This window comes from Gopherus flavomarginatus, chromosome 1 (assembly GCF_025201925.1).
Source record: "Gopherus flavomarginatus isolate rGopFla2 chromosome 1, rGopFla2.mat.asm, whole genome shotgun sequence".
Classification (NCBI taxonomy): Eukaryota; Metazoa; Chordata; order Testudines; family Testudinidae; genus Gopherus; species Gopherus flavomarginatus.
The window spans coordinates 73,702,100-73,727,988 of record NC_066617.1 but is presented as its reverse complement, the minus strand read 5'-3'; the positions used below and the strand labels follow the sequence as shown (position 1 = coordinate 73,727,988).

Genomic DNA, 25,889 nt, shown 5'->3' with positions numbered 1-25,889 from the left:
TATAGCGAAGCTTGGGACATCCTGTTGTTCTAGTTCCCTCTGATAGCTCCCCGTATAACATGTCCTTGGGTATCTGTCCATCTTCCAACCTACTCAGATGGCCCAGCTGGTGCAGTCATCTTTGCTTGAGCAGGGCTGTCACACTTGGTAAATTTTCCCTTTGAAGAACCTCTGCCTTGGTGACTGTATCTTGCCATTTGGTGTTGAATATGTGGTGTAAACAACGTAGGTGGAAACTGTTTAAATTTTTCTCCTGATGAGCATATGTTGTCCATGTTTCCCCAACATACCATGATATTGCTGAGGATGCAAGCATTTTGGTACACTAGCATTTTGGTCTTGATGGTAAGCTTTGAGTTATTCCATGCTCTTTTGGTCAGTCTGCTAAAGGTGGTGGCAGACTTTCCAATGCGAACATTTAGTTCTTCTTCGAGTGATTGCTCATATCCATTCCAGTTAGGTGTGCGCACTGTGTGTACACGTTCGTCGGAAGATTTTTACCCTAGCAACTCCGGTGGGTCGGCAGGTCGCCCCTTGGAGTGGCGCCGCCATGGCGCCTGATATATACCCCTGCCGACCCATCCGCTCCTCAGTTCCTTCTTACCGCTGTGTCGGTCGTTGGAACTGTGGAGCGCGGCATAGCTGTCCTCCACGTACCTAGCTTCTCCTTGTTCATTGTTGTATATAGTTAGTTCTTAGTTGTCAATTAGTTTTTGTGTATATAGTTTAGCGGGTTCGGGCCCTACCCCTTCCCCACACCCGGTGCCCAGGCTCATGCCCGGGTCGCTGGGATTCAAGCCGTGCTCGAGCTGCAAAAAGCCGATGCCCACAAGCGATCCCCACGACGCCTGCCTCAAGTGCCTTGGGGAATCGCACATATCCGAGAAGTGCCGCATTTGTAAGGCTATCAAGCCGCGGACCAAGAAGGAGAGAGACCATCGGTTGAAGACTCTCCTCATGGAGGCAGCTCTCAACCCTCCTTCTTCGGCACCAAGTGCCGACACCGCGCCGGCACCACGAAGACGCCTCGGCACCGGCCTTCCCCGGCGCCGGGTCCCGACAGACGAACATCAGCGGCTTCCACTTCTGTGACGCAGACTCGTGCGGACCGCCCGGCACTGACTCCTGCCTCGGCCTCGACGCCAGTAATACCGTTGACTCCGGGCCCGAGAGGTCCGTCGAGTCCGGTCTTGGTAAGCTCCCCGGGGAGACCCGTGGTAGAGCTGACGGTCCCATCTATGCCAGAGACATTCTCGTTGGCCAGGGACCTGATCGCGATGACCGAGTCTGCTCTGCCTCAACCCCTGGCACTGCCGGTGCGGGTTCTTCAATCTAGAGGCAAACCGGCAGCCTTGAGACCTCCGTCCCGGGAGTCGACGAGCCGGCACCGATCTCCACCTAGGACCCGGCACCGCTCCAGGTCCCGTGGAAGATCTCGGTCGAGGTGCCGCTCGCAGTCCCGGCACCGCTCACCACGGCGGTACCGGTCGTACTCGCGGCGTAGATCCACCTCCCAGTATTCTCGGCACCGTTCCGGTTCTAGCCACCACTACCGGCACCGAGACTCCCGCAGCCGCTCGCGACGTCGACGTTCCCGATCCCGATCGACCTCCCGGCACCGAGCTGGTGGCAGGTCCCGATCGCGGTCTCAGCACCGTTATGATTCCCGGTACCAGTTTCCGGCACCGAGAAGGTCTCCATCAGCAGGGGCAAGGGGCCCGTACCAACCTCGATCGGCCCCCCCCCGGCCATCTCGCCAACCGTCTGTGTCCTCCCAGGCGGATAGCCTATACGCCCCGGACATAGATGTCCTGGCCATGTTGTTCCACGCACCCCAGCCCCAAGAGCATGGTCCGCAGCAGTGGGGGTTCTGGACACCTTGGGCTTACCATCAAGCCCAAGGCCTTCAGCCGGGGCCCCCACGCTCCAATGTTTCGGAGCACAGGGTCCCTGATTTCCCGTCCTCCTCCTCCTTCCACGGAGGAAAGGTTGTCCCAGCCTCAAGACCCGGAACCCCCTGCGGAGTCGGACGCAGTCCTCCAGGCAGAGCCCTCCGTAGACCCACTCCTCCCGGGTCCCTCCTCATCTTTGTCTCCGGACGAGGCTGTCGCTGGGACATCATCTACCAGCCCGCCTCCACTTGACCCTAGGGCGCACCAAGACCTCCTCAGGCGTGTCGCACAGAACATGAACCTGCAGGCCGAGGAGGTCTCGGAGATACAAGATCCAGTGGTGGACATATTGTCAGCGGATGCCCCCACTCGGGTGGCCCTCCCATTTATTAAAACCATCCAAGCTAACGCCACTACCATCTGGCAGTCTCCGGCTTCTGTCCCCCCCGCTGCGCGAGGGGTGGAACGTAAATATATGGTCCCCTCAAAGGGGTATGAATACTTGTATGTTCACCCTTCCCCTTGTTCCCTCGTCATCCAATCTGTGAACGAGAGGGAGAGACATGGTCAGCAGACCCCAGCCCCAAAGTCCAAGGAGGCGAGATGCATGGACTTATTCGGCCACAAGGTCTACTCTGCCGGGGCCCTCCAGCTCCGTGTCTCTAATCAGCAGGCCCTTCTTAGCCGCTACAATTATAACACCTGGGCCACAGCGGACAAATTTAAAGAGCTGCTCCCTCAGGACGCGCGTCAGGAGTTCTCCGCGATCCTGGATGAGGGCAAGAAGGTCACGAGAACTTCCCTGCAGGCTGCCCTAGATGCTGCGGACTCAGCCACGCGTACTCTGGCATCTGGCGTTACTATGCGCCGTATCTCTTGGTTGCAGGTCTCCGGCCTTCCCCCGGAACTCCAATATACCATCCAAGACCTCCCATTCGAGGGCCAAGGCCTGTTCTCCGACAAGACTGACCCTAGGCTACAAAGCCTAAAAGACAATAGGGTCATTATGCGCTCCTTGGGGATGCATACACCTGTAACTCAGCGCAGACCCTTCCGGCCACAGCAGCAACGCCGGCCCTTCCCCCAACCCCGGCAGAGGCAGGACTTCACCAGGCGACGAAGCAGGAATGGTCGCCGCAGACAATTAGGCAACCAAGGCGGCCAAAACCAGAACCCCTCCAAGCCTTCTTCCGGGCTCAAACCTTCCTTTTGAAGGTGCGCCCGAGGGCATTGTACCAGTTTCGTTTATGGATCCATCGCCTCCTTTTTCCAACCGTCTTTCCCTTTTCCTCCTTGCGTGGTCCCAGCTAACATTGGACCGCTGGGTCTTACGCACGGTGGAATCTGGATACCACCTGCAATTTGCTTTAACTCCTCCCTCCCACCCCCCTGCCACCCCCCTCTTCAGGGACCCCTCTCATGAGCAACTCCTCCTACAGGAGGTACAAGCGCTCCTCACTGAAGGAGCCATAGAGGAGGTTCCCGAGTTCGAGCGGGGCAAGGGGTTTTATTCCCGATACTTTCTAATCCCCAAGGCCAAGGGAGGTCTCAGACCTATTCTCGATCTGAGGGAACTCAACAGATACCTACTAAAGTTGAAGTTCCGTATGGTATCCCTGGGGACCATTATCCCATCCCTGGATCCTAGAGACTGGTACACCGCCCTCGACATGCAAGATGCCTACTTCCATATAGCCATCTTCCCACCCCACAGGAGGTTCCTCCGGTTTGTGGTCAACCGGCAACATTTCCAATTCGCGGTCCTCCCGTTCGGCCTATCTACAGCCCCAAGAGTGTTCACCAAGTGTATGGCTGTAGTCGTCGCCCACCTTCGCCGCAGTCGTATTCACATATTCCCCTACCTGGATGACTGGCTTATCTGGGAGACTTCCGAGGCGCAAGTCCTCAGGCACATCCGCATGGTCACAAGCCTGTTCATAAGCCTAGGCCTACTGATCACTGTGGAGAAATCAACGCTAATCCCCACACAGCGGATAGAGTTTATCGGTGCCACCCTGGACTCCACCCTTGCCACAGCCTCTCTGCCTCCCTCGAGGTTCCAAACTTTGGCAGCCATCATATGGAGACTGCAAGCAGCGCCCCTAACCTCGGTGCGCACCTGCCTTACCCTCCTGGGCCACATGGCGGCCTGTACGTTTGTAACGAACTATGCAAGGCTCCGCCTAAGACCCCTCCAGTCCTGGCTCAACGCCCAATACCTTCCGGCCAGAGTCCCAATCGACATGATTGTCACAATTCCGCAACACGTCTTGGACTCCCTTCAGTGGTGGCTGGACCCTTCCGTGGTGTGTGCGGGGCTCCCATTCCATCCACCCCAACCCTCGGTGTCACTGACAACAGACACCTCCTCCCTGGGTTGGGGGCTCACCTCGGGCTCCTGCAAACACAAGGCCTGTGGTCACCTCACGAACTAGCCCTCCACATCAACGTCCGGGAGTTGAGAGCGGTCCGCCTTGCTTGTCAAGCGTTCTGTCACCATCTACAGGGCCGTTGTGTTTCCGTGCTCACTGACAACATGATGACCATGTATTATATAAACAAGAAGGGCGGCACGAGATCCTCCCCCATGTGTCAAGAGACCTTACGACTTTGGGACTTTTGTATAGCCCATTCCATTCACCTCATCGCGTCCTTTCTCCTGGGGGTGCGGAACACGCTGGCGGATCATCTCAGGTCCTTCCTGTCCCACGAATGGTCCCTTCGCCCGGATGTGGCTCTTTTGCTCTTCCGGAGGTGGAGGTTTCCCCAAATGGACCTCTTCGCATCCCACGGGAACAGGAAATGCCAGATGTTCTGCTCCTTCCAAGGCCTCTCACCGGGTTCGGTGGCAGATGCCTTCCTTGTTCCGTGGACGACGCACCTGCTATATGCCTTTCCACCGTTTTCCGCTTGTCCACAAGGTCCTGTTGAAGGTGCGCAGGGACAGGGTCCGCTTGATCATGATAGCTCCAGCGTGGCCTCGGCAGCACTGGTATTCCATGCTGCTGGACCTTTCCATAGCCGACCCTGTCCCGCTGCCCCTTCATGTGGAACTGATCACTCAGAACCACGGCAAGCTCCGTCACCCAGACCTCCAATCGCTCCACCTCACGGCGTGGCTCCTGAGTGGCTGACCCGGTCTGAGCTCCGTTGCTCTACCCCAGTGCAGCAGGTGCTTCTGGGCAGCAGGAAGCCTTCCACCGGAGCGACGTATTCGGCCAAATGGAAACGCTTCACCTGCTGGTGTGCGGAACAGAGTTTCATTCCCACCGAGGTCTCCTTTGCTCAGATCTTAGACTACATATGGTCTCTCAAGCAACAGGGCCTGGCGATTTCATCTCTCCGGGTTCACCTGGCAGCCATCTCCACCTTTCACCCAGGTGGAGACGGCCACTCGGTGTTCTCTCACCCCATGATGACTAGATTCCTTAAGGGCTTGGAGCGTCTCTACCCCTAGATTCACCACCCTGCTCCCACCTGGGACCTTAACCTGGCTCTGATCCGGCTCATGTCCCCTCCATTTGTACCTTTAGCGACTTGCTCCCTTCTATACCTCTCATGGAAAACCGCTTTCCTGGTGGCCATCACGTCAGCAAGAAGGGTCTCGGAGCTTCAAGCCCTCACGGCAGATTCCCCGTATACCGTGTTCCATAGAGACAAGGTGCAGCTGAGACCGCACCCAGCCTTCCTTCCCAAGGTGGTATCGGGTTTCCATCTTAATCAGGAGATCTTCCTGCCTGTCTTCTTCCCAAAACCCCATTCGTCTCGCAGGGAGCAGCAGCTACACTCGCTGGATGTCCATAGAGCGCTCGCCTTTTACATAGAAAGGACTAAGCCATTCCGCAAAACCCCTCAATTCTTTGTTGCGGTGGTGGAACGTGTCAAAGGGTTACCCGTCTCCTCCCAGAGGATTTCCTCGTGGGTAACGTCCTGCATCCGCGCCTGTTATGAGTTGGCGCACGCCCCCCCGGGTCACGTGACTGCGCACTCCACCAGGGCTCAGGCCTCATCGGCTGCTTTTCTGGCTCACATGCCCGTTCAGGAAATATGCCGGGCAGCAACCTGGTCTTCTGTCCACACCTTCGCTTCCCATTACGCCCTGGTCCAGCAATCTAGGGATGACGCAGCCTTTGGCTCTGCCGTGTTGCACTCTGCGACATCTCTCTCAGACCCCACCGCCTAGGTAAGGCTTGGGAATCACCTAACTGGAATGGATATGAGCAATCACTCGAAGAAGAAAAGACGGTTACTTACCTTTGTAGCTGTTGTTCTTCGAGATGTGTTGCTGTCATGGTAAAATTCCCCACTCTGAACCTTAGCGTCCAAAAGATGGGGTACCAGCATGAATTCCTCTAAGCTCAATTTCCAGCTTAGAACCTGTAGCGCTGCCACCAACCAGGAATTCCAGTGCCTGGTACACTCTGGTCCCCCCAAAACCTTGCCCGGGGACCCCCAAGACCCAGATCCTCTGGATCTTAACATAAGGAAAGAAAACCCTTTCCCTCACCGTTGCCTCTCCCAGGCTTCCCCTCCCTGGGTTACCCTGGAAGATCACTGTGTGATTCAAACTCCTTGAATCACAAAACAGAGAAGACAATTCACCTTCCTCCCTCCTTCTCTTTCCCCCTCCCAGACTCTTCCTGAGAGAAAGTAATCCTGGCACAGAGAGAAATCAGCCTCTCTCTCCCTCTTCCCTCCTTTCTCCCCACTAATTCCCTGGTGAATCCAGACCCAGTCCCCTGGGGTCTCACCAGAATAAAAAAACAATTAGGTTCTTAAACAAGAAAAGCTTTTAATTAAAGAAAGAAAAAACAGTAAAAATTATCTTTGTAAATTTTAAAAAAATGGAATAGATACAGGGTCTTTCAGCTGTGGACACTGGGAACACCCTCCCAGCCTAAGTATACAAGTACAAATTAAAATCTTTTCAGCAAAATACCAATTTGAACTCCTTTCAGCCAAATACACATTTGAACTTCTTCCAACCAAATACACATTTGCAAATAAATAAAACAACCATAAGCCTAACTCGCTTTATCTACTTAGTACTCACTAGTCTGAACTTATAAGAGCCTGTATTGGAGAGATTGGAGAGAAACCTGGTTGCACGTCTGATCCTTCTGAGCCCCCAGAGTGAACAACAACCAAAACTAACAGCACAGCACAAAAACTTCCCTCCCTCAAGATTTGAAAGTATCCTGTCCTCTGATTGGTCCTCTGGTCAGGTGACAGCCAGGCTCACTGTTCTTGTTAACCCTTTACAGTCAAAGAGATATAAAGTACTTCTGTGCTATTAACTTTTCTTATCTGTTTATGACAGTTGCTCATATCCATTCCACACCTGCCCTCCTTCCCCACTGTCGGAGTAGCTGGCAAGAAGGAACTGAGGAGCGGACGGGTCGGCAGGGGTATATATCAGGCGCCATGCACGCACAGCGCGCACACCTAACTGGAATGGATATGAGCAACACATCTCGAAGAACAACAGTTACAAAGGTGAGTAACCATCTTTTCTTCATCCAGTGAGAGGTTGGTGGTCACTGTAGAGCCTAAATAGCTGAATTTTTGGACTACTTCTAACTGGTTTGCATTTAAGGTAATTGAAGGATCTTGTGGAACCCTCTGTTCTAATACAACTATTTTCTTGGTGGTGAGCGCAAATACCTGAAAAGCACTTGAAAGGCCATCCTTGAGTTCTTGTAGTAGATCTTCGTTATGGTCTATGAGGGCAGCATCATCAGTGAATAGACGTTCCCTGGTTAGCACTTTTTTGACTTTGGTCTTTGACTTAAGTTGGGACAGAATGAAGAGTTTCCCATCTGATCCTGTGTGGAGATACACTCCATCTTTCATATCCTTAAATGCACAATTCAGGAGTACTGAGAAAAAGATTCCAAAGAGTGTAGAGGCAAGAACACATCCTTGCTTCACTCTGTTTTTCATCTCAAAGCTGTCCGAAGTGGACCCACCAGACTGGACAGTTGTTTTCATGTTGTTGTGGAATGAACGTATAAGATTTAACAGGGTTGGTAGGCATCCTATCTTTTTTAGTAAAGCAAATAGACCGGCTCTGCTGACTGTGTCAAATGCTTTGGTTAGGTCTACAAAGGTGATGAACAATGGTCTATGCAGAGAGCAAAACTGACTTACTGGGAGACTTGTGAATTATACCCCTTACCAAAATTGTTATAGGGTTAAGTTGTAAAGTTAGTGATTATCCTTTAAAATTATCTGGTGTTTGATTGGCAACCAGTTTTTCATCCTCTTCAACTATAGTAGGGTTGGTCTATATAGAATTTGGCTTGCACATGTAAAATGCCTATCCAGGAAATCTTCTCTCAATCACAGATTGTCTCTATATTTAGCACATTAGTGAAATAGAGTTGCACTAAGATAGAGGGAGCCACAGCCGATCAAAGATAGAGATAGTAGCAAAGAGTCCTGTGGCACCTTATAGACTAACAGATGTTTTGGAGATGAGCTTTCGTGGGTGAATACCCACTTCGTCGAATGCGTGTAGTGGAAATTTCCAGGGGCAGGTATATATCCGCAAGCAAGAAGCAGGCTAGAGATAGCGAGGTTAGTTCAATCAGGGAAGATGAGGCTCTCTTCTAGCAGCTGAAGTGTGAAAACCAAGGGAGGAGAAACTGGTTTTGTAGTTGGCAAGCCATTCACAGTCTTTGTTTAATCCTGAGCTGATGTTGTCAAATTTGCAGATGAACTGAAGCTCAGCAGTTTCTCTTTGAAGTCTGATCCTGAAGTTTTTTTGCTGCAGGATGGCCACCTTAAGATCTGCTATCGTGTGGCCAGGGAGGTTGAAGTGTTCTACAGGTTTTTGTGTATTGCCATTCCTAATATCTGATTTGTGTCCATTTATCCTTTTCTGTAGAGGCTGTCCAGTTTGGCCGATCTACATAGCAGAGGGGCATTGCTGTCATACGATGGTGTATATTACATTGGTGGACGTGCAGGTGAATGAACCGGTGATGGTGTGGCTGATCTGGTTAGGTCCTGTGATGGTGTCGCTGGTGTAGATATGTGGGCAGAGTTGGCATCGAGGTTTGTTGCATGGCTTGGTTCCTGAGCTAGAGGTACTATGGTGCGGTGTGCAGTTACTGGTGAGAATATGCTTCAGGTTGTCTGTGGGCGAGGACTGGCCTGCCACCCAAGGCCTGTGAAAGTGTGGGATAATTGTCCAGGATGGATTGTAGATCCCTGATGATACATTGGAGGGGTTTTAGCTGGGGACTGTATGTGATGGCCAGTGGAGTCCTGTTGGTTTCTTTCTTGGGTTTGTCTTGCAGTAGGAGGCTTCTGGGTACACGTCTGGCTCTGTTGATCTGTTTCCTTATTTCCTCGTGTGGGTATTGTAGTTTTGAGAATGCGTGGTGGAGATTCTGTAGGTGTTGGTCTCTGTCTGAGGGGTTAGAGCAGATGTGGTTGTACCTCAGTGCTTGGCTGTAGACAATGGATCATGTGGTGTGTCCGGGATGGAAGCTGGAGGCATGAAGGTAGGCATAGTGGTTGGTAGGTTTTTGGTATAGGGTGGTGTTAACGTGACCATCATTTATTTGCACCTTGGTGTCTAGGAAGTGTACCTCTTGTATAGATTGGTCCAGGCTGAGGTTGATGGTGGGGTGGAAGCTGTTGAAATCATGGTGGAATTTTTCCAGAGTCTCCTTCCCGTGGGTCCAGATGATGAAAATATCGTCAATGTAGCATAGGTAGAGAAGGGGCATGAGTGGATGAGAGCTGAGGAAGCGTTGTTCCAGGTCAGCCATAAAAATGTTGGCATTTTGTGGGGCCATGGGGGTGCCCATAGCGGTGCCACTGATCTGGAGATATATATTGTCATCAAATTTGAAATAGTTGTGTGTGAGGATAAAAGATAGAGATAGATAACTAATCACAGGTATGCAAATTGGATAAAGAGCTTACATAAGAAACACTGAACAATGGCTTTGTCTTCCCATGAAAACCAACTATATAAATGTCATGGAAATAAGGGCAAACCTAAATGCAGTAGAGAAGTTCAGAAATCTGATATATATTAAATGATAGGGTTATGCCAGAGAATAAAATGCACTGTCAGCAAGGAAGAATAGTTGGAATAATCTCTCCAAAGAATAGGGTGACTCCTATAAGACACTTCCAATTGTCATATATCCGAGGAGGAGAATATTCCGGCACATAGCTGACCTGCTTTCAAATAAATAATTGAGAGTGGACAATAAATCATAAAAGAATCTTTCACAAGACAAAATCAAATTGGTAGAGGTAAATCTTCATTGCTTCAAATCATAATTTGTATCTGGACCGATTTCCTATGGTACATTGAATGGGGAGGGAAGTTTCTCTTATGCTTTGTCCCACTTAAATAATACACTTACTTAAAGTAATGTGAGAGCAAATATAAAGAAATCTGGCTCTCAGCATAAATGTTAGATTTCTCTTTTATATGTAGATAATACAGTTACACAGAGCTAGTGCATATGTAAACAGTTTAACTATATCAGAATGCATTATGTGGCTCTAATTTAACTGAACCTCATTCACTGTATAATCTTCTTGATTTAAAAAAAAGATAAGGTAAGAGAGTGAAATGACACTTTTGAAAACTCCATATTGCTTAACTGCATCTTCGGAAGATCATCTTATTTTCTGAAGTATTTATTGTATCTCATCGACACTTAATGGGTTTTTCATTTCAGGAGGATGTAGCTGCAGAGAGGAGAAAGCAAACTGTAGTAGAGCAAGTGATGGTGGATCAGTTATCTAGGTAAGAGAATATACCAGGTATAATTACAAGTTAACACTGTAGAAGAATCAACTATTTGAAAGTGTGCCCTCCCTTGTGAAGGAAGTATTATTATTCTTTTATTTTAAATTTGTAAACATTCTTTAAATTCTTTAAGTTTTTTGGTAAAACTTCTGTGATGAAAATGATCAACCGTCTAATTTTAAATGCCGTAAGTATGATCTAAGTATCTCTCAGAAGAATTAAAAATGTATTAACACTTGCACCCGAATTTTAAGTGATTTACAGTAGCACACTCTTGAGAGCTAATCTGCATGCTTTTTTGCAAAATATATTGGTGCCTTTTGTAATACATTATACTTCTTTAGTGCCTTTCTTCTGAGAAACTCAATTTTTTAAAACAGTAATGAATAAATCAGCACAACACTCCTTTGAAGTAAGACAATATTGTTCCAGTTTTACAGAGTTGGCTCTGAGAGAGTTGGACAATGTCACACAACTAGGCAGTTAACACCCATGGGTTGGCAGGTCTTTGAAGCACTGTAGACAGCATTTCAGTGCCTTGAGGGAGGAAGGATCTTGTGATTTTTGTTTGGTGACCCTCACTAAGCAGTATAGGTAACAGCATTGACTGTCTCTGAAAAGAACCACAGGAAAGTGAAGGAACCTTTGCAGGGGACAGAGGGAATGAAAAGAACTTTGTGCTTCTTCTGATTGCAAAATATATTTTAATTTTTTTCTTATTGTGTTTCATCACATATACTTTTAAATAATGTGCACTAACGGACCATTCTTGCATTTCTGTGTGCTTGAAGCAGGGCCACCATCGTTCCAAGCATGTACTTGGGGCAGCACTTTTCAAGGGGCAGCACTCTTTTTTTAAAACATTTTTTTTTTGCTTTGGCAGTGGCAAAAACCCTGGAGCTGGCTTGAAGTAACTAATTATCAGGCTTATTTTCCTTAATGTACCTTAGGTATGCACATTTAATGCCAGCCTGTGAAGTATGATTATATTACCTTAGCATTTACAAGAGTTAGAACAAAAATTATCTACAAGTTTATATTTACCATAGAGCAATGGTTCTCAAACTTATTTGAGTGCACTCCACTTCCTAGTGTCTATAGTAGTTTATGCCTCCTCCACCACACAAGCACATATACTGATAAAAAATAATCAACATTTAACTCTCACTAAACATTAAAAACAGTAAGGTATTTAGTCAAACAAAGCCAATGATCCACTATAATAAGAGCAAAAGCAAAACTGTGATTGTGGTTGATGCTTACAATTAAATGTGCACACCATATCATAGCAAACAGATTAATGTGTAGATAGCAACGACTTTGTATAATGCTATGCAAGCTTAGAAATCCATCAAAATGCACAGAACCATCTAGAGTCAAATGCACAGCACCATCTGAGGACCTGATATGTCTGGGGGAATCAGCTTTGCTAATTATTAATTGCTGTGGGTAAAACGTGCTCAGTAGCTCCCACCCCTCCCAAGCTTCTCATGGCCCCCAGAATACATTCTGCACACACACTCATGGGGAGGGGTGCTCCCTAGTTTGAGAACTTTTGCCATAGAGTAATGTTACTTTGTTGTTTTTTTTTGTCTTCGGTCAGGGCTGTAATAAGTGACCCAGAGCAAAGTACAAATATTGGTACTTACCAGAGGGATTGGACCTTTGCAGGTCTTGAGACAGCACCATTGCGCTTTAGAAAAAGAACATTACATGAAACAAAGTAAGTTTTCTTTTGTAGTGGTGGTTTGGAGTTTTTTGAGCTACAGGCTGTCATAAACAGATAGTAAAGGGTTAACAAGTCCAATAAACCTGGCTAACACCTGACCAGAGGACCAATCAGGAGACAAGATACTTTCAAATGTCAGTGGAGGGAAGTCTTTGTTTTGTGCTGCTTTCGTTGTTCTCTGTTCTCTCAGGGATCTAAGAGGGACCAGACAGGTATACAGACTCTCCAATCTTCTGTTCAATTTAGTAAGTACCAGTTAGAAAGGTGGTTTAGTCTTTTTTGTTTGTTTTCTTTATTTGCAAATGTGTATTTTGCTGGAAGGATTGTATCTCTGTTGCAACTTGTATTTGTGCTGGGGGGAGGATTCTCCCTGGTGTCTATAAGCTGAAAGACCCTGTAACATTTTCCATCTTGATTTTACAGAGACAATTTTTACCTTTTCTTTCTTTTTTATTAAAAGCTTTTCTTTTAAAAAAACTGATTGATTTTTTTCCTCTTGTTAAGGCTCAAGGGAATTGAGTCTAAACTCACCAGTGAGTAGTGAGTGAGAAAGGAGGTGGGGGAGGAAGGCGAATTTCCCTTTGTTTTAGATTCACGGAGCTTGAATCTGTCTATCTCTCCGGGATAGCCCAGGGAGGGAAAGCCTGGGAGAGGACACGGTGGGGGAAGGGTTTATTTTTCCTTGTGTTAAGATTCAAGGAATTTGGATCTTATTTCACCAGTGAGTTGGTGAAGCCTCTCCAGACGACCCAGGGCGGGAAAGTCTAAGAGGGGGAAAGAGGGGGGGATAGTCAGTTCCTCCTTGTTTTAAGATCCAGGGGGTCTGGGTCTTGGGGTCCCCTGAGAAGGTTTTGGGGGGACCAGAGTGTACCAGGCACTGCAAGTCCTGGTTGGTGGTAGCGCTACAAGATCTAAGCTGGTAATTAAGCTTAGAGGAATTCATGCTGGTACCCCATCTTTTGGACGCTAAGGTTCAGAGTGGGGGTGCATACCATGACACAGGCATATAGCCCTAATTTCAACCGGTTTTAACTTTAGCAAAACCTATTCCTTTCAGGCTGAAACTTTTTGTGCTTGGTCTTTCTCGCTTTCTTTCCCTTTTTTTTTTCTTTTTCTTTTGCCAAGTGTAGTAAGTTTGTTCCATCCAGTTTTAGAGGTGCAGAAAACAAAATCAGGGAGTTCTTTGAGTATAATCTTCATTATGGGTGTTTTATATGCCTGGGATAAACCAGGTGGAAACTTTTTAGATAGCACTGGCTGTGTTTCATAGAATATCAGGGTTGGAAGGGACCTCAGGAAGTAATCTAGTCCAACCCCCTGCTCAAAGCAGGACCAATCCCCAGACAGATTTTTGCCCCAGATCCCTAAATGGCTCCCTCAAGGATTGAGCTCACAACTCTGGGTTTAGCAGGACAATGCTCAAACCACAGAGCAATCCCTCCCCCCATCTTACATGTGTTCTCGTCTTCCAAAGGGTGCACAGCCCCAACTGTTCATTTACTTCTGACTGCTGTAGGAAGTAAGCAGGAGCTCAGTGGTGACCTTTGCTAGCCCCATCAGCCCCACTTCTTGGAAAGGTTGGGATTTTTGCTTATATATGCAGTCTTGGAGGTATGATATTTAGTATTAGTTATTGCTGCACTTTGACAGATTTATTTATTTTGGTCTCTTCAGTTGTTTTTGATTTTAAGCCTTCCTCATGCCTTTTCATGTATTTTATGCATTACTGTGGCTGAATCCAATGGCTTCAAACCATGCCTTCCTGCAGTGGCACTATGGCAGTCACAGATAAATGTGCCTTTTCTGCCTCAGGGAATGATGTTTTCCTGATGATTCTTTGAGTGTAAAGATTTACCAAAAGGACATGTAGAATATGGAAAAAAATCTTAAACTTATGTGAGTATTGTTCCCCAGTACTGATGTTCTAGATCAGAGTTTCCAAAGCCTTTAAAAGCTGGACAGCCGTCCTCTCATTCTCCCCAGGCAACTGTGCAGGCTTTTAACAATCCCTTGCGTCTCTTAACTTACACATCTTTGTGTGTCCCCTCTCCCCTACACCCAACACACTTCAGTACTTCATGAAATGCTGATGTACATCTTAATATAATAGTTCCTATCTGTTCTTACATGTTTTGATGACTAGTGAAATAGTTGACATTTAAAATATTGTCACTGCTATCTGAGTTAACACCTATTGAAATCGAATTGAAATCCACATTGCAGAGCTATTGTTTCAAGCTCTCTGCAAATGTAGGCAGATATCTCTGCATCAGTTGCATTCAAGTACTCAAATATAGTTGTAAAAGACTTACTTTCTTTTAAAAAAAATGTAAGCTGTGACTCTGGGGAGCAATTTTAAAGTTTTGCTCCAGCTCCCCATAGCAAGTTTCTTTGCTCCCCAGGGGGTATGCCTCTACTTTAGTAAAATTGATGTAGAGAAATTGAAACTGTTGTTGACTGGACATTCTGCTACTATGGTGTTGAGAACCACATAAGTACCTAGATACATAGAGAGGTCCTGGAGTTGTTCTGAGTCAGGAACCAGCAGCGAAATGATTTCCATACTGAAGAGCAGTTCAGCGGTAAGGACTGATTAAAACACCCTCTCTGCCTTATAGGTTGAGTGTTAAGCCATTCCCCAGTGGCTCTTCAGTCTTACACTTGCATATCCTGAAATCCAGCAGTGTAAGTCCACATTAGGCTCCACTATTGAATGCCACTTCAGTGTTGAGATAAAGTAGAAGGTTTGTTAAGTTCTTAAGGGACTATTTTTCTGAGTAATGCTTTTCCAGCATTGGTTTTCCTCGAGAGAGCCAAGGAAAATGAAGAAAAAGAGTCAACAGATTCGTAACTTTTCTTAGCACATCTAAGTAACGGTGATGGAATGTCCACTCCTCATAGGTCTGGCTGGGGTGAAGGTGGCCAATTAACTGCCCAGGCTGCACCTGGAGGAGGAGCCAGGGTGCAGAGAACTAAGTGATTGCAAGCAGGCCCACCTGTGCAGGAACAGATGGGCCTATAAAGCCGGGTAGGGAGCTACAGATGGCGGCTGCTGAGAAAGGACAGTCAGTCCCTGGGAAGAGGGAGGAATGCTTGGGGGGCTGCTGGGAAGGGCTTCAGGAAGGCAGGCAGCAGTCACTTTCTGAGAAGAAGGAGGAAGCTTTTGAGCTGGTATGCCCAGAGGAAGAAGGGGAACCACAGTGTAGGAAGCAGTCCAGGAGTAGTGAGGCCAGAGAGAGGAAGCCCAGAACTGCTGAGCTGAGGGTCCCTGGACTGAAACCCAGAGAAGAGGGCAGACCTGGGTACCCCTACCAGCTTCTGAGTGCGTGGCATCAGTTTCAATTTCTCTACATCAGTTTTACTAAAGTAGAGGCATATCCCCTGGGGAGCAGAGAGACTTGCTATGGGGGGCTGGAGAAGACTGCTTAGGACTACTGATGGACTGTATCCCAATGGGGAATGCTGAGTGATCTAGCTGGAGAGCTAAGTCACAAAGGAGATGGTGTGAGTCCTGGAGCGAGAGGAGCTGCAGACCAGGGTCAGGGTGACAGTGTGCAAACCGTGGACTGAGGTGTTGTCTTCCAGAGCTAATCACCAGAGTGACCAGGAGGAGGCACTAGACCTGCAGTGAATGGAGCACTCATGACAATAACATTGACCCCAAAGATATCCAGACTTGCTCTCCCTGCATTCCAGCTCTTTCATCTGCTTTATGACTCCACTGCGAAGGGTAACCTGGATTAACTAGGTTACCACAATCTAGGTTTATTGGTAGTTCTAGAAATGGTTGATATTTAATGCAAAATTTTACATATTTGGAATATATCTGTTGATAAATGTCATGACTTATTTTAACAGAATAAGGACCAGATCAGCATTAACTGAAAATGTGCTTTCTAATAAGTTACGCTTTGATGGCAGAATTATATCAAGGTAATCATAAATGTCATAGAACTCCTTTTTAAATCTGTGAGTAATTAATTATTTTCTTTTGCATGTTGGAATAATTGCAGTACATTACACATCTATTTAAAAGTATGTACTTATAATATGTACATTAGAGCCCTGCGTGGAACTAGCGTAGAGCCTTGCAGTGAGACTGGGATCTCACAGGACCCGCTGCCATAATAGCAGGAGCGGGTGGGAACGAGATTAAAAATAGTCCCATGCAGGGTTCTATTGTACAGGCATATGTGTAATTTTAATTTTCTTAAGTGGCTATTATATGCTGACATAGTTTAGAACAGCCCTGAGTCTCATTTGACTCAAGAATCAGGGTTATATAAAGGATTCCTTTCTGATGTCTTTTGCTGCAGCCAGTGCTTTCTGGGTGCAGCTGAGCATTCAGCCCATTAGCTTCAGAGATCATGATGAACATAGCTGGTCCTCATACATGAAATCTGTTGGTTGAGTTGCGAAAACTCTTTCTGAATGTGGATTATGGAAAGCCTTTTAGAGAAATAGCCTAAAATTTAATTTAGATATGTGATTGGATCCACAAGCTACACTGAACAATATTTCAAATTAAACTAAAGCAAACAAAACCAGTAATATTCTTAAAATAATGATTATAATAATATTGTAGGGCATTTGCCATTGAACGGCTACTAAAGATGCATATTTCAAAATAGTGATATCCTCATCCTATTTCAGTTTGAAATAGATTACGTTGAAATAGATTACAAAACTCTGATATTGCTTTTCAATTACTGTTGTAGGAATGGGCGTGATGCTTGCAGAGAGCTGATTGGATTCTTTTTTATGTATGACAGATCTCTTACTGTATATGAATATCGACAATTTGGAAAAAATAGGTAGGATAAATAACTGTTAAAAATTGAGAAAAAATTCTCCAGATTATATCCAGAAGAACTTACTTTCAAGTTTTTATTTATTTAAACTTATTTTAAATCATCTCACAGAACAAATGCCTTACCTTTCATTCAGAAAGGAGTTTATAGTCATCAGCGTGGACAAAGAAAAGGACAACAATATGATCTTAGTGACTTTTATGTTGTAAGTATTTTTCTATTTGAAAATATATCAACTCTGCTGATGATTTGGAAATGCCACTTGGGTTGTTTGAATTCTGGGCTGAAGCAGGGACTTTAATCTAGCATTCAAGGGACTGATCCAAAGAACGCTATAGTCAATGAAAGTCTTTCCATTAGCTTCAGCTTCTTTGGTTGAAGCCCTAAGTCTTAAAGAGTCTGGGCTAGAGATGGTCGGGAGTTTTTGACTAACTCATTTTTCGTTGGAATATGCCAGTTTGTCAAAATCAAAACTTTTTGTGGAAACGTCAGTTTCAACAAAAGTTTATTTGAAACTGATTTCTCAGATTAGGATGGAATGTTGAGGGAGATTGACCCACAGAATAGCCAATAGCCCAATAGTTAGGGCACTCCGCTGCGATGTGGGTGACTCAGGTTTAGGTCCCTGCTCCAAATCAGGCAGAGCAGGGACCCGAACCAGGATTTCACATATCCCAGATGAGTGACCTAACCATTGGGCTACTATTCTGGGGTGGATGCTCTCATTTTTTTGCAACAATTTTGAAAAGTTTTTGGTTTTTGTATTGTGAAACAGTAAATGCATTGAAATCTTAGATTTCTACAGAATGGGAAAACCATTTCCCTCCCAGCTCTAGTCTGGACCATGTGCTTTATAAAAGCACCCAGCCAAATGCTAGAGATGCCAGTAGTAGTCTCAAAACAGGCTGCATGTTCTACTTTTTTCCACCAGAGGGCACAAAGCTGCAGCTGTGAAGGGGTTTGTAAACATATATTGTTACAAAAGTGAGTAACTGTGAAAGGGAAGAGGGCCCTGAGGACCAAGGAGAACAAAGTTGTGGTTTAGATCTCATTAGGTATGTGGCAGACGTGTAAATTCTGAGGGGAATTCATGTTCATTCCATATAAGTACAGCTGCTAGCATAGAATTTGAATTACTGATTCTCTGACTTTCAAAATCTCATGTTTTGTGTTTTTAAATTATAATACTGAACTAGAAATTTGTGCCATAGTCTAATTGAATCCTAAAATAGCACTTTTTTCTATTTAAAATTTTAAAAATTCTAGTTCTTCATGAATTTCTTGTATAGTATATTTTATAGAACATACAACTTGCTTGTAAATCGTTCATTTGTTATTACCTACAGGGTGCTAACCTGACTTTTCTGAGTTGCAATCTTAGCCTTCCAGAAAGCATTAAACAGAACCCAATACTTACCCTTCGTGTCACAAATATTGATGAAGCTGCAATTGACATTCTAAAGTAAGTTCAGTAGACTAGCTTTTCTGAGTAGTTTTCCTTTTTTGCAAATTTCTTCCCAAATGAAGATTTTATATATATATATATATATATATATATATATATATATATATATATATATAATATATATAAAAGATTTAAACAAATACATTTTATTGATGCTGCTAAAAGTTTCTGCATTTAGGCTCTTATTAGGAAGAATTAGCCATCTGAATGAATGGTTTTGAAGTAACATACAGAGGAGCCTTTAACTGTTTATTGGGATGGAGAGAACAATTGTAAACTAAAAGATTTACATTCCTTAAAGGTCATATTCTCTGCATTTTGGTGCTGAACTTGAACTTAAAGACAAACTAGATAGATAGAAATCATATATTAAAACCTTTCTGATGGCAATGGCTTTGATTACTTCGTTTGAAAGAATAAACATTCAGCTTCCTACCTTAAGGGAAAGAAAGCCAAAGAATTGAAAGAAAAGAAAGGAATACGATGTAACTGGTGCATTTCCCTAACAATACGACACCTCTTATGGTTCCAGGTTGGGAAACCTGAAAGCCAGAGAATGTAACCATTTAATTCCTCTCTAGTTCTTGCCATCTTTGTCAATGCGGACTAATAAAGGTTTGTCTATCTCAGCTAGATTTGGCCCTTCGCTGACTTCACCAGCGTGGCTGAATGTGGCAAAGAATGGCTAAGAATATCACTTAGAGGATTTAATATTTTTTGCCATTGACTTTGGAGTGTACCTAATGAGCAGTGAGTGACATTTCTGGTTTAGAAGATAACTTGAATAAACATCTGTAACTTTTTCATAATGAAATGTGAGTACTCTTAATACATTTCATTAACAATGTAGGGCCTGGTTGTGTCCTTAAGAGAAATTCTGTACATGGATCTTTCCCCTTCCCCACAGAAAGGAGACTCAGCCACCTGGGCAGCAGCATTTCCTCATCCCAAGGAGGTGCTGCTGCAAGAGGATGGGCTGTGGATGTGAGGTAGGACTCCTCCTTTCTCTGTTTGTTTCCTCTCTTCCTTATGCCCAGTGAAATCCAGGATGGAAATGTAATACAGCTTGGAGATACAGTGTATTTCTACAGTGGAAAACCTCTCTTGAAGGGGAATTCCTACATTTATTCTTTCAAAACAGGCTTTGATAAATTCACTTGTTTCATACACTAAAATAAGGGAACTTTAAAAAAATTATTTCACCTTTGTAACAGCTAGATGAATGGCTAATCATTGAATGTACATTATTTTGTAAATCGGAGTCTCAGCTAAATCTCTCTGCAAAAGTAAACTGTCATGTACATTTAATGCCTCCCTTTGGGTTTCTGGATTTCATAGTCAATATACAAATAATTTTGTTTGAAGATTATGATTCCATTAGTGTGTGGTTTGAACAATTCTAATTCTGTTAAGTGATTTTAAGATGTACTTTCATGGAGTTTGCTGTCTGCAATTATGGTGAAGAATCAATGTTAGCCTATAATATATATTTAAAGATTTAAATCATCCTGTTCTATCAAAGCAATAATGATGCCACAATTAAGACATTCATTCAGTATCTAAAGACTTTATTAGAACAACTTAATTGACTGTTGCCATAAATTTCATGTTGTCTATCTAAATGCCTAGCTATATAAAGCCTGTTCTCAGTTACACTAATGCCCACTTTATGGCACCATTACACTACCATGGTGTAAAGGGATGTCATAAACAGATAGCTAAGGGTTAATGTCTCTTTCACCTGAAGCACCTGACCAGAGGACCAATCAGGAAACTGGATTTTTTCAACTTTGGGTGGAGGGAATTGAGTGTCTGTGTCTTTGTTTTCTGGCTGCCTGCTTTCTCTGAGCTTTGGAGAAGTAGTTCTACTTTCTAGTCTTCTGTTTCTAAGTGTAAGGACAAAGAGATCAGCTAGTAAGTTATATGGTTTCTTTTCTTTGGTATTTGCATGAATATAAGTGCTGGAGTGCTTTGGTTTGTATTCTTTTGGAATAAGGCTGTTTATTCAATATTCTTTTAAGCAATTGACCCTGTGTTGTATCATCTTAATACAGAGAGAACATTTGTACTTATTTTTCTTTCTTTTTATATAAAGCTTTCTTTTAAGACCTGTTGGAGTTTTTCTTTACTTCAGGGAAATTGAGTCTGTACTCACCAGGGAATTGGTGGGAGGAAGAAATCAAGGGGAGATTTGTGTGTTGGATCGCTAGCCTGATTTTGCATTCCCTCTGGGGGAATAGGAAAGTACTTTTTGTTTTCAGGATTGGGAACAGAGAGGGGGAGTCTCTCTGTGTAGTTTCACAGAACTTGTGTCTGTGTATCTCTCCAGGAGCACCTGGAGGGGGGAAGGGAAAAAGGATTATTTCCCTTTGTTGTGAGACTCAAGGGATTTGGGTCTTGGGGTCCCCAGGGAAGGTTTTTCAGAGGGACCAGAGTGCCCCAAAACACTCTAATTCTTTGGGTGGTGGCAGCAGGTACCAGGCCCAGGCTGGTGGCTAAGCTTGGAGGTTTTCATGCTAACCCCCATATTTTGGACGCTAAGGTCCAAAACTGGGACTAAGGTTATTACATGGTGTAGCAGCGGTGGGATATAGACAGAATCCGGAAGCCAGTAGGAATATTATATTTTTCTTTTCTCTGCTAAGGGCTTTTTAGCAGAGAGAGAAGCAGTTGGTTTTAAAAGGGAACCAGAGAGAATTTTTTTTTTCTGCTCTCTCTCGCAGTTTGTGGCTTGCATGTTAAGGGTCTTTTGTCATGCAATAGCCCTCCCATTAGGAGGCAAGTACCAGCACTTATAGGCATGCAAATAAAGTGGTTTTTCTGGTTTCCCTTCATTGAACATTAGCTAGAGAGAGAAAAGGAAAATTAGCTAAAGGCACTGTTGCTAGGCAGACTTCAGGAGGCAACAGAGAACCTGCAGTTCAGAAGATAAACACCGGAGGGCACCCCAACACAAGAAAACAGGAATCATGACTTCTAAGGCAAAAATTGAGGCCGAAGAACAAATCAAAGAAGCTGAACACAGGCGACAACTGGAAATAAAACAAAAAAGAGATGGAGATGAAAGAAAGAGAAGAACAGATCAAAGAGGCAGCCTACCAAAGAGAACAGGCAGCCTACCAAGAGAACAGGCAGCCCAAGAGGCAGCCAAAGAGGCAGCACACAAAAGAAAACTAGAAGAAGAAGAGGTGGCCTACGAAGGAAACAAGCAGAAGAAGAGTTGGCCCACAGAAGGAAGCAAGAAGAAGAAGAGGCGGCCCACCGCCGAGACATGGAAAAACACCAAAAAGAAATGGAAAAAACAACAAAAAGAAATGGAAAAACAACAAAAAGAGAATGAAGAGAAGGAAAAACAGAGAAAACATGAACTGGAGTTGGCAAAAGCTGGGCTGCCTGTGCCAGCCAACCCTAACAACCCAGCGCCAAATATTGCTCCACAGCACAGGAAATTTCCCACCTACAAGGCAGGTGATGACACCGAGGCCTTCTTGGAAAATTTTTGAAAGAGCCTGTCTTGGGTACAACATCCCCGAAGACCAGTACATGGTAGAATTGAGGTCACAGCTCAGTGGACCTTTAGCAGAGGTGGCAGCTGAAATGCCTAAGCACCAAATGAATGACTATAAACTTTTTCAAACCAAGGCCAGATACAGGATGGGGATAACCCCAGATCATGCCCGTCGGCGCTTCAGAACCCAAAAGTGGAAACCCGAGGTGTCATTTCCCAAACACGCCTACTACATTGCAAAAAACTATGAGGCCTGGATAACAGGAAACAACATTCAAACCTTGGAAGAACTAAACCTCCTCATACAAATGGAACAGTTCTTGGATGGTGTTCCTGAAGACATCACACGGTACATACAAGATGGAAATCCCAAAGATATCGCTGAGGCGGGGGAGATTGGAGCCAAATGGATGGAACTGGTAGAAAGCAAGAAAGCTACTGTCAAGGGGAACGATTACCCCAGGGGGCACACAGACCATAAACCCTACAACCGAGGACAGCCAAAGACCCCACATACCACCCAAGTAAAGCCACAGATACCCTACCCTTCAACCTCACCAGTCTCCAGTAACTCACCTCGGCCCAGTGACCCATCAGATGGAAGATGCTTTAAGTGTAATGAACTGGGACATATCAAGGCCAAGTGTCCCAAGAACACCATGCGAGTGCAATTCATTACACCACCATCACACCAAAGATCCCCAGGCCCGGATGCCTCTCAAATACCCTTGGAGCGAAGGGAAAATTTGAGAGTGGGCGGAAAGAAGGTTACTGCGTGGAGAGACACGGGGGCACAAGTGTCAGCTATCCACCAATCCTTCGTTGACCCCAAATTCATCAACCCAAAGGCCAAAGTTACAATTTACCCCTTCATGTCACAAGCTGTAGACTTGCCTACAGCTCAACTGCCTGTCCAGTACAAAGGCTGGTCAGGAATGTGGACTTTTGCAGTCTATGACAATTATCCTATCCCCATGCTACTGGGGGAAGACTTGGCCAACCAGGTGAGGCGGGCCAAGAGAGTGGGAATGGTTACACGTAGCCAAACCAGGCAAGCTTCCAGACCCATTCCTGTTCCTGAACCGTCCACAGAGGCCCCGTCTGTGTTACCAGAGACCCAGACAGAGGTAGTGGACCCAGATTCCATGCCTACCACTGAAACAGCCACAGCATCTCCAGTCCCAGGCCCGGAACTGCAACAGCAACCAGCACCAGCAAGTGCAACCCCATCTTCAAACTCAACGCCACAGGGCGCCAGCGAGCCAAAACTGGCAGAAGCAACAGACAGCCATACCCAAAAGGCTCAGCCGGAGCCTGAAATACCCTCAGGTGCACCAGCGGAGAGCGGTTCACCAGCAACGGAAACAACCCCATCACCTACATCGCTTCCAGAGGGACCAAGCCCAAGTCCACAGTCTGAGGAAGAACTGGTGACCCCAGCCTCAAGGGAACAGTTCCAGACTGAGCAGGAAGCGGATGACAGCCTTCAGAAAGCTTGGGTGGCGGCATGGAGCACCCCACCGCCTCTCAGCTCTTCTAATCGATCCCGGTTTGTTATAGACCAAGGACTTTTATACAAGGAGATTCTTTCTGGTGGACACCGGGAAGAATGGCAGCCGCAAAAAACAGTTGGTGGTTCCAACTAAGTACCGGGAGAAGCTCTTAAGCTTAGCCCATGATCATCCCAGTGGCCATGCTGGGGTGAACAGAACCAAGGACCGGTTGGGGAAGTCCTTCCACTGGGAGGGGATGGGCAAGGATGTTGCCAAGTATGTCCGGTCTTGTGAGGTATGCCAAAGAGTGGGAAAGCCTCAAGACCAGGTCAAGGCCCCTCTCCAGCCACTCCCCATAATTGAGGTCCCATTTCAGCGAGTAGCTGTGGATATTCTGGGCCCTTTCCCAAAAAGACGCCCAGAGGAAAGCAGTACGTACTGACTTTAGTGGACTTTGCTACCCGATGGCCAGAAGCAGTAGCTCTAGGCAACACCAGGGCTAACACTGTGTGCCTGGCCCTAACAGACATCTTTGCCAGGGTAGGTTGGCCCTCTGACATCCTTACAGATTCAGGGTCTAATTTCCTGGCAGGGGACCATGGAAAAACTGTGGGAAACTCATGGGGTGAATCACTTGGTTGCCACCCCGTACCACCATCAAACCAATGGCCTGGTGGAAAGGTTCAATGGAACTTTGGGGGCCATGATACGAAAATTCATCAACGAATTCTCCAATAATTGGGACCTAGTGTTGCAGCAGTTGCTGTTTGCCTACAGGGCTGTACCACATCCCAGTTTAGGGTTTTCACCATTTGAACTTGTGTATGGTCACGAGGTTAAGGGGCCATTACAGTTGGTGAAGCAGCAATGGGAGGGGTTACGCCTTCTCCAGGAACTAATATTCTGGACTTTGTAAGCAACCTACAAAGCACCCTCCGACACTCTTTAGCCCTTGCTAAAGAGAACCTAAAGGATGCTCAAGAAGAGCAAAAGGCCTGGTATGACAGACATGCCAGAGATCGGTCCTTCAAGGTAGGAGACCAGGTTATGGTCTTGAAGGCGCAACAGGCCCATAAGATGGAAGCATCATGGGAAGGGCCATTCACGGTCCAAGAGCGCCTGGGAGCTGTAAACTACCTCATAGCATTTCCCAATTCCTCACTAAAGCCTAAAGTGTACCATGTTAATTCTCTCAAGCCTTTCTATTCCAGAGATTTACAGGTTTGTCAGTTTACAGTCCAGGGAGATGATGCTGAGTGGCCTGACGGTGTCTACTACGACGGGAAAAAAAGACGGTGGCGTGGAAGAGGTGAACCTCTCAACCACCCTGGAACGTCTGCAGCGGCAACAAATCAAGGAGCTGTGCACTAGCTTCGCCCCATTGTTCTCAGCCACCCCAGGACGGACTGAACGGGCATACCACTCCATTGATACAGGTAATGCTCACCCAATCAGAACCCCACCCTACCGAGTGTCTCCTCATGCCCAAGCTGCTATAGAACGGGAGATCCAGAACATGCTACAGATGGGTATTATCCACCCATCTACCAGCGCATGGGCATCTCCAGTGGTTCTGGTACCCAAACCAGATGGGGAAATACGCTTTTGCGTGGACTACCGTAAACTAAATGCTGTAACTCGTCCGGACAACTATCCAATGCCACGTACCGATGAGCTATTGGAAAAGTTGGGACGTGCCCAGTTCATCTCTACAATAGACTTAACCAAGGGGTACTGGCAAGTACCGCTAGATGAACCTGCCAAGGAGAGGTCAGCATTCGTCACCCATGCGGGGGTGTATGAATTCAATGTCCTTCCTTTCGGCCTTCGAAATGCACCCGCCACCTTCCAGAGGCTGGTAGATGGTCTACTAGCTGGACTGGGAGAATTTGCAGTTGCCTACCTCGATGATGTGGCCATTTTTTCAGACTCCTGGCCCGAACACCTACTACACCTGGAAAAGGTCTTTGAGCGCATCAGGCAGGCAGGACTAACTGTTAAGGCCAAAAAGTGTCAAATAGGCCAAAACAGAGTGACTTGCCTGGGGCACCAGGTGGGTCGAGGAACCATAAACCCCCTACAGGCCAAGGTGGATGCTATCCAAAAGTGGCCTGTCCCACGGTCCAAGAAGCAGGTCCAATCCTTCTTAGGTTTGGCCGGATACTACAGGCGATTTGTACCACACTACAGTCAAATCGCTGCCCCACTG

The 25,889-nt window shown here is 46.0% G+C and overlaps 1 protein-coding gene across 5 annotated transcripts in view; it reads left to right on the top strand.

Moving 5' to 3' along the window:
- The window catches only part of CAPS2 (calcyphosine 2), an 88,516-nt gene that overhangs the window by 23,846 nt on the left and 38,781 nt on the right, over positions 1-25,889 (top strand). For 4 of the 5 annotated variants that reach the window (XM_050935504.1, XM_050935510.1, XM_050935521.1 and 1 more), the window contains 6 exons: positions 10,604-10,671; positions 12,278-12,397; positions 16,262-16,336; positions 17,122-17,217; positions 17,326-17,419; positions 18,561-18,676. In XM_050935504.1, coding sequence (XP_050791461.1) covers positions 10,604-10,671; positions 12,278-12,397; positions 16,262-16,336; positions 17,122-17,217; positions 17,326-17,419; positions 18,561-18,676 — 569 coding nt within the window. The remainder of the gene's footprint in view (positions 1-10,603; positions 10,672-12,277; positions 12,398-16,261; positions 16,337-17,121; positions 17,218-17,325; positions 17,420-18,560; positions 18,677-25,889) is intronic. The other variant, XM_050935520.1, reaches the window with a different exon arrangement.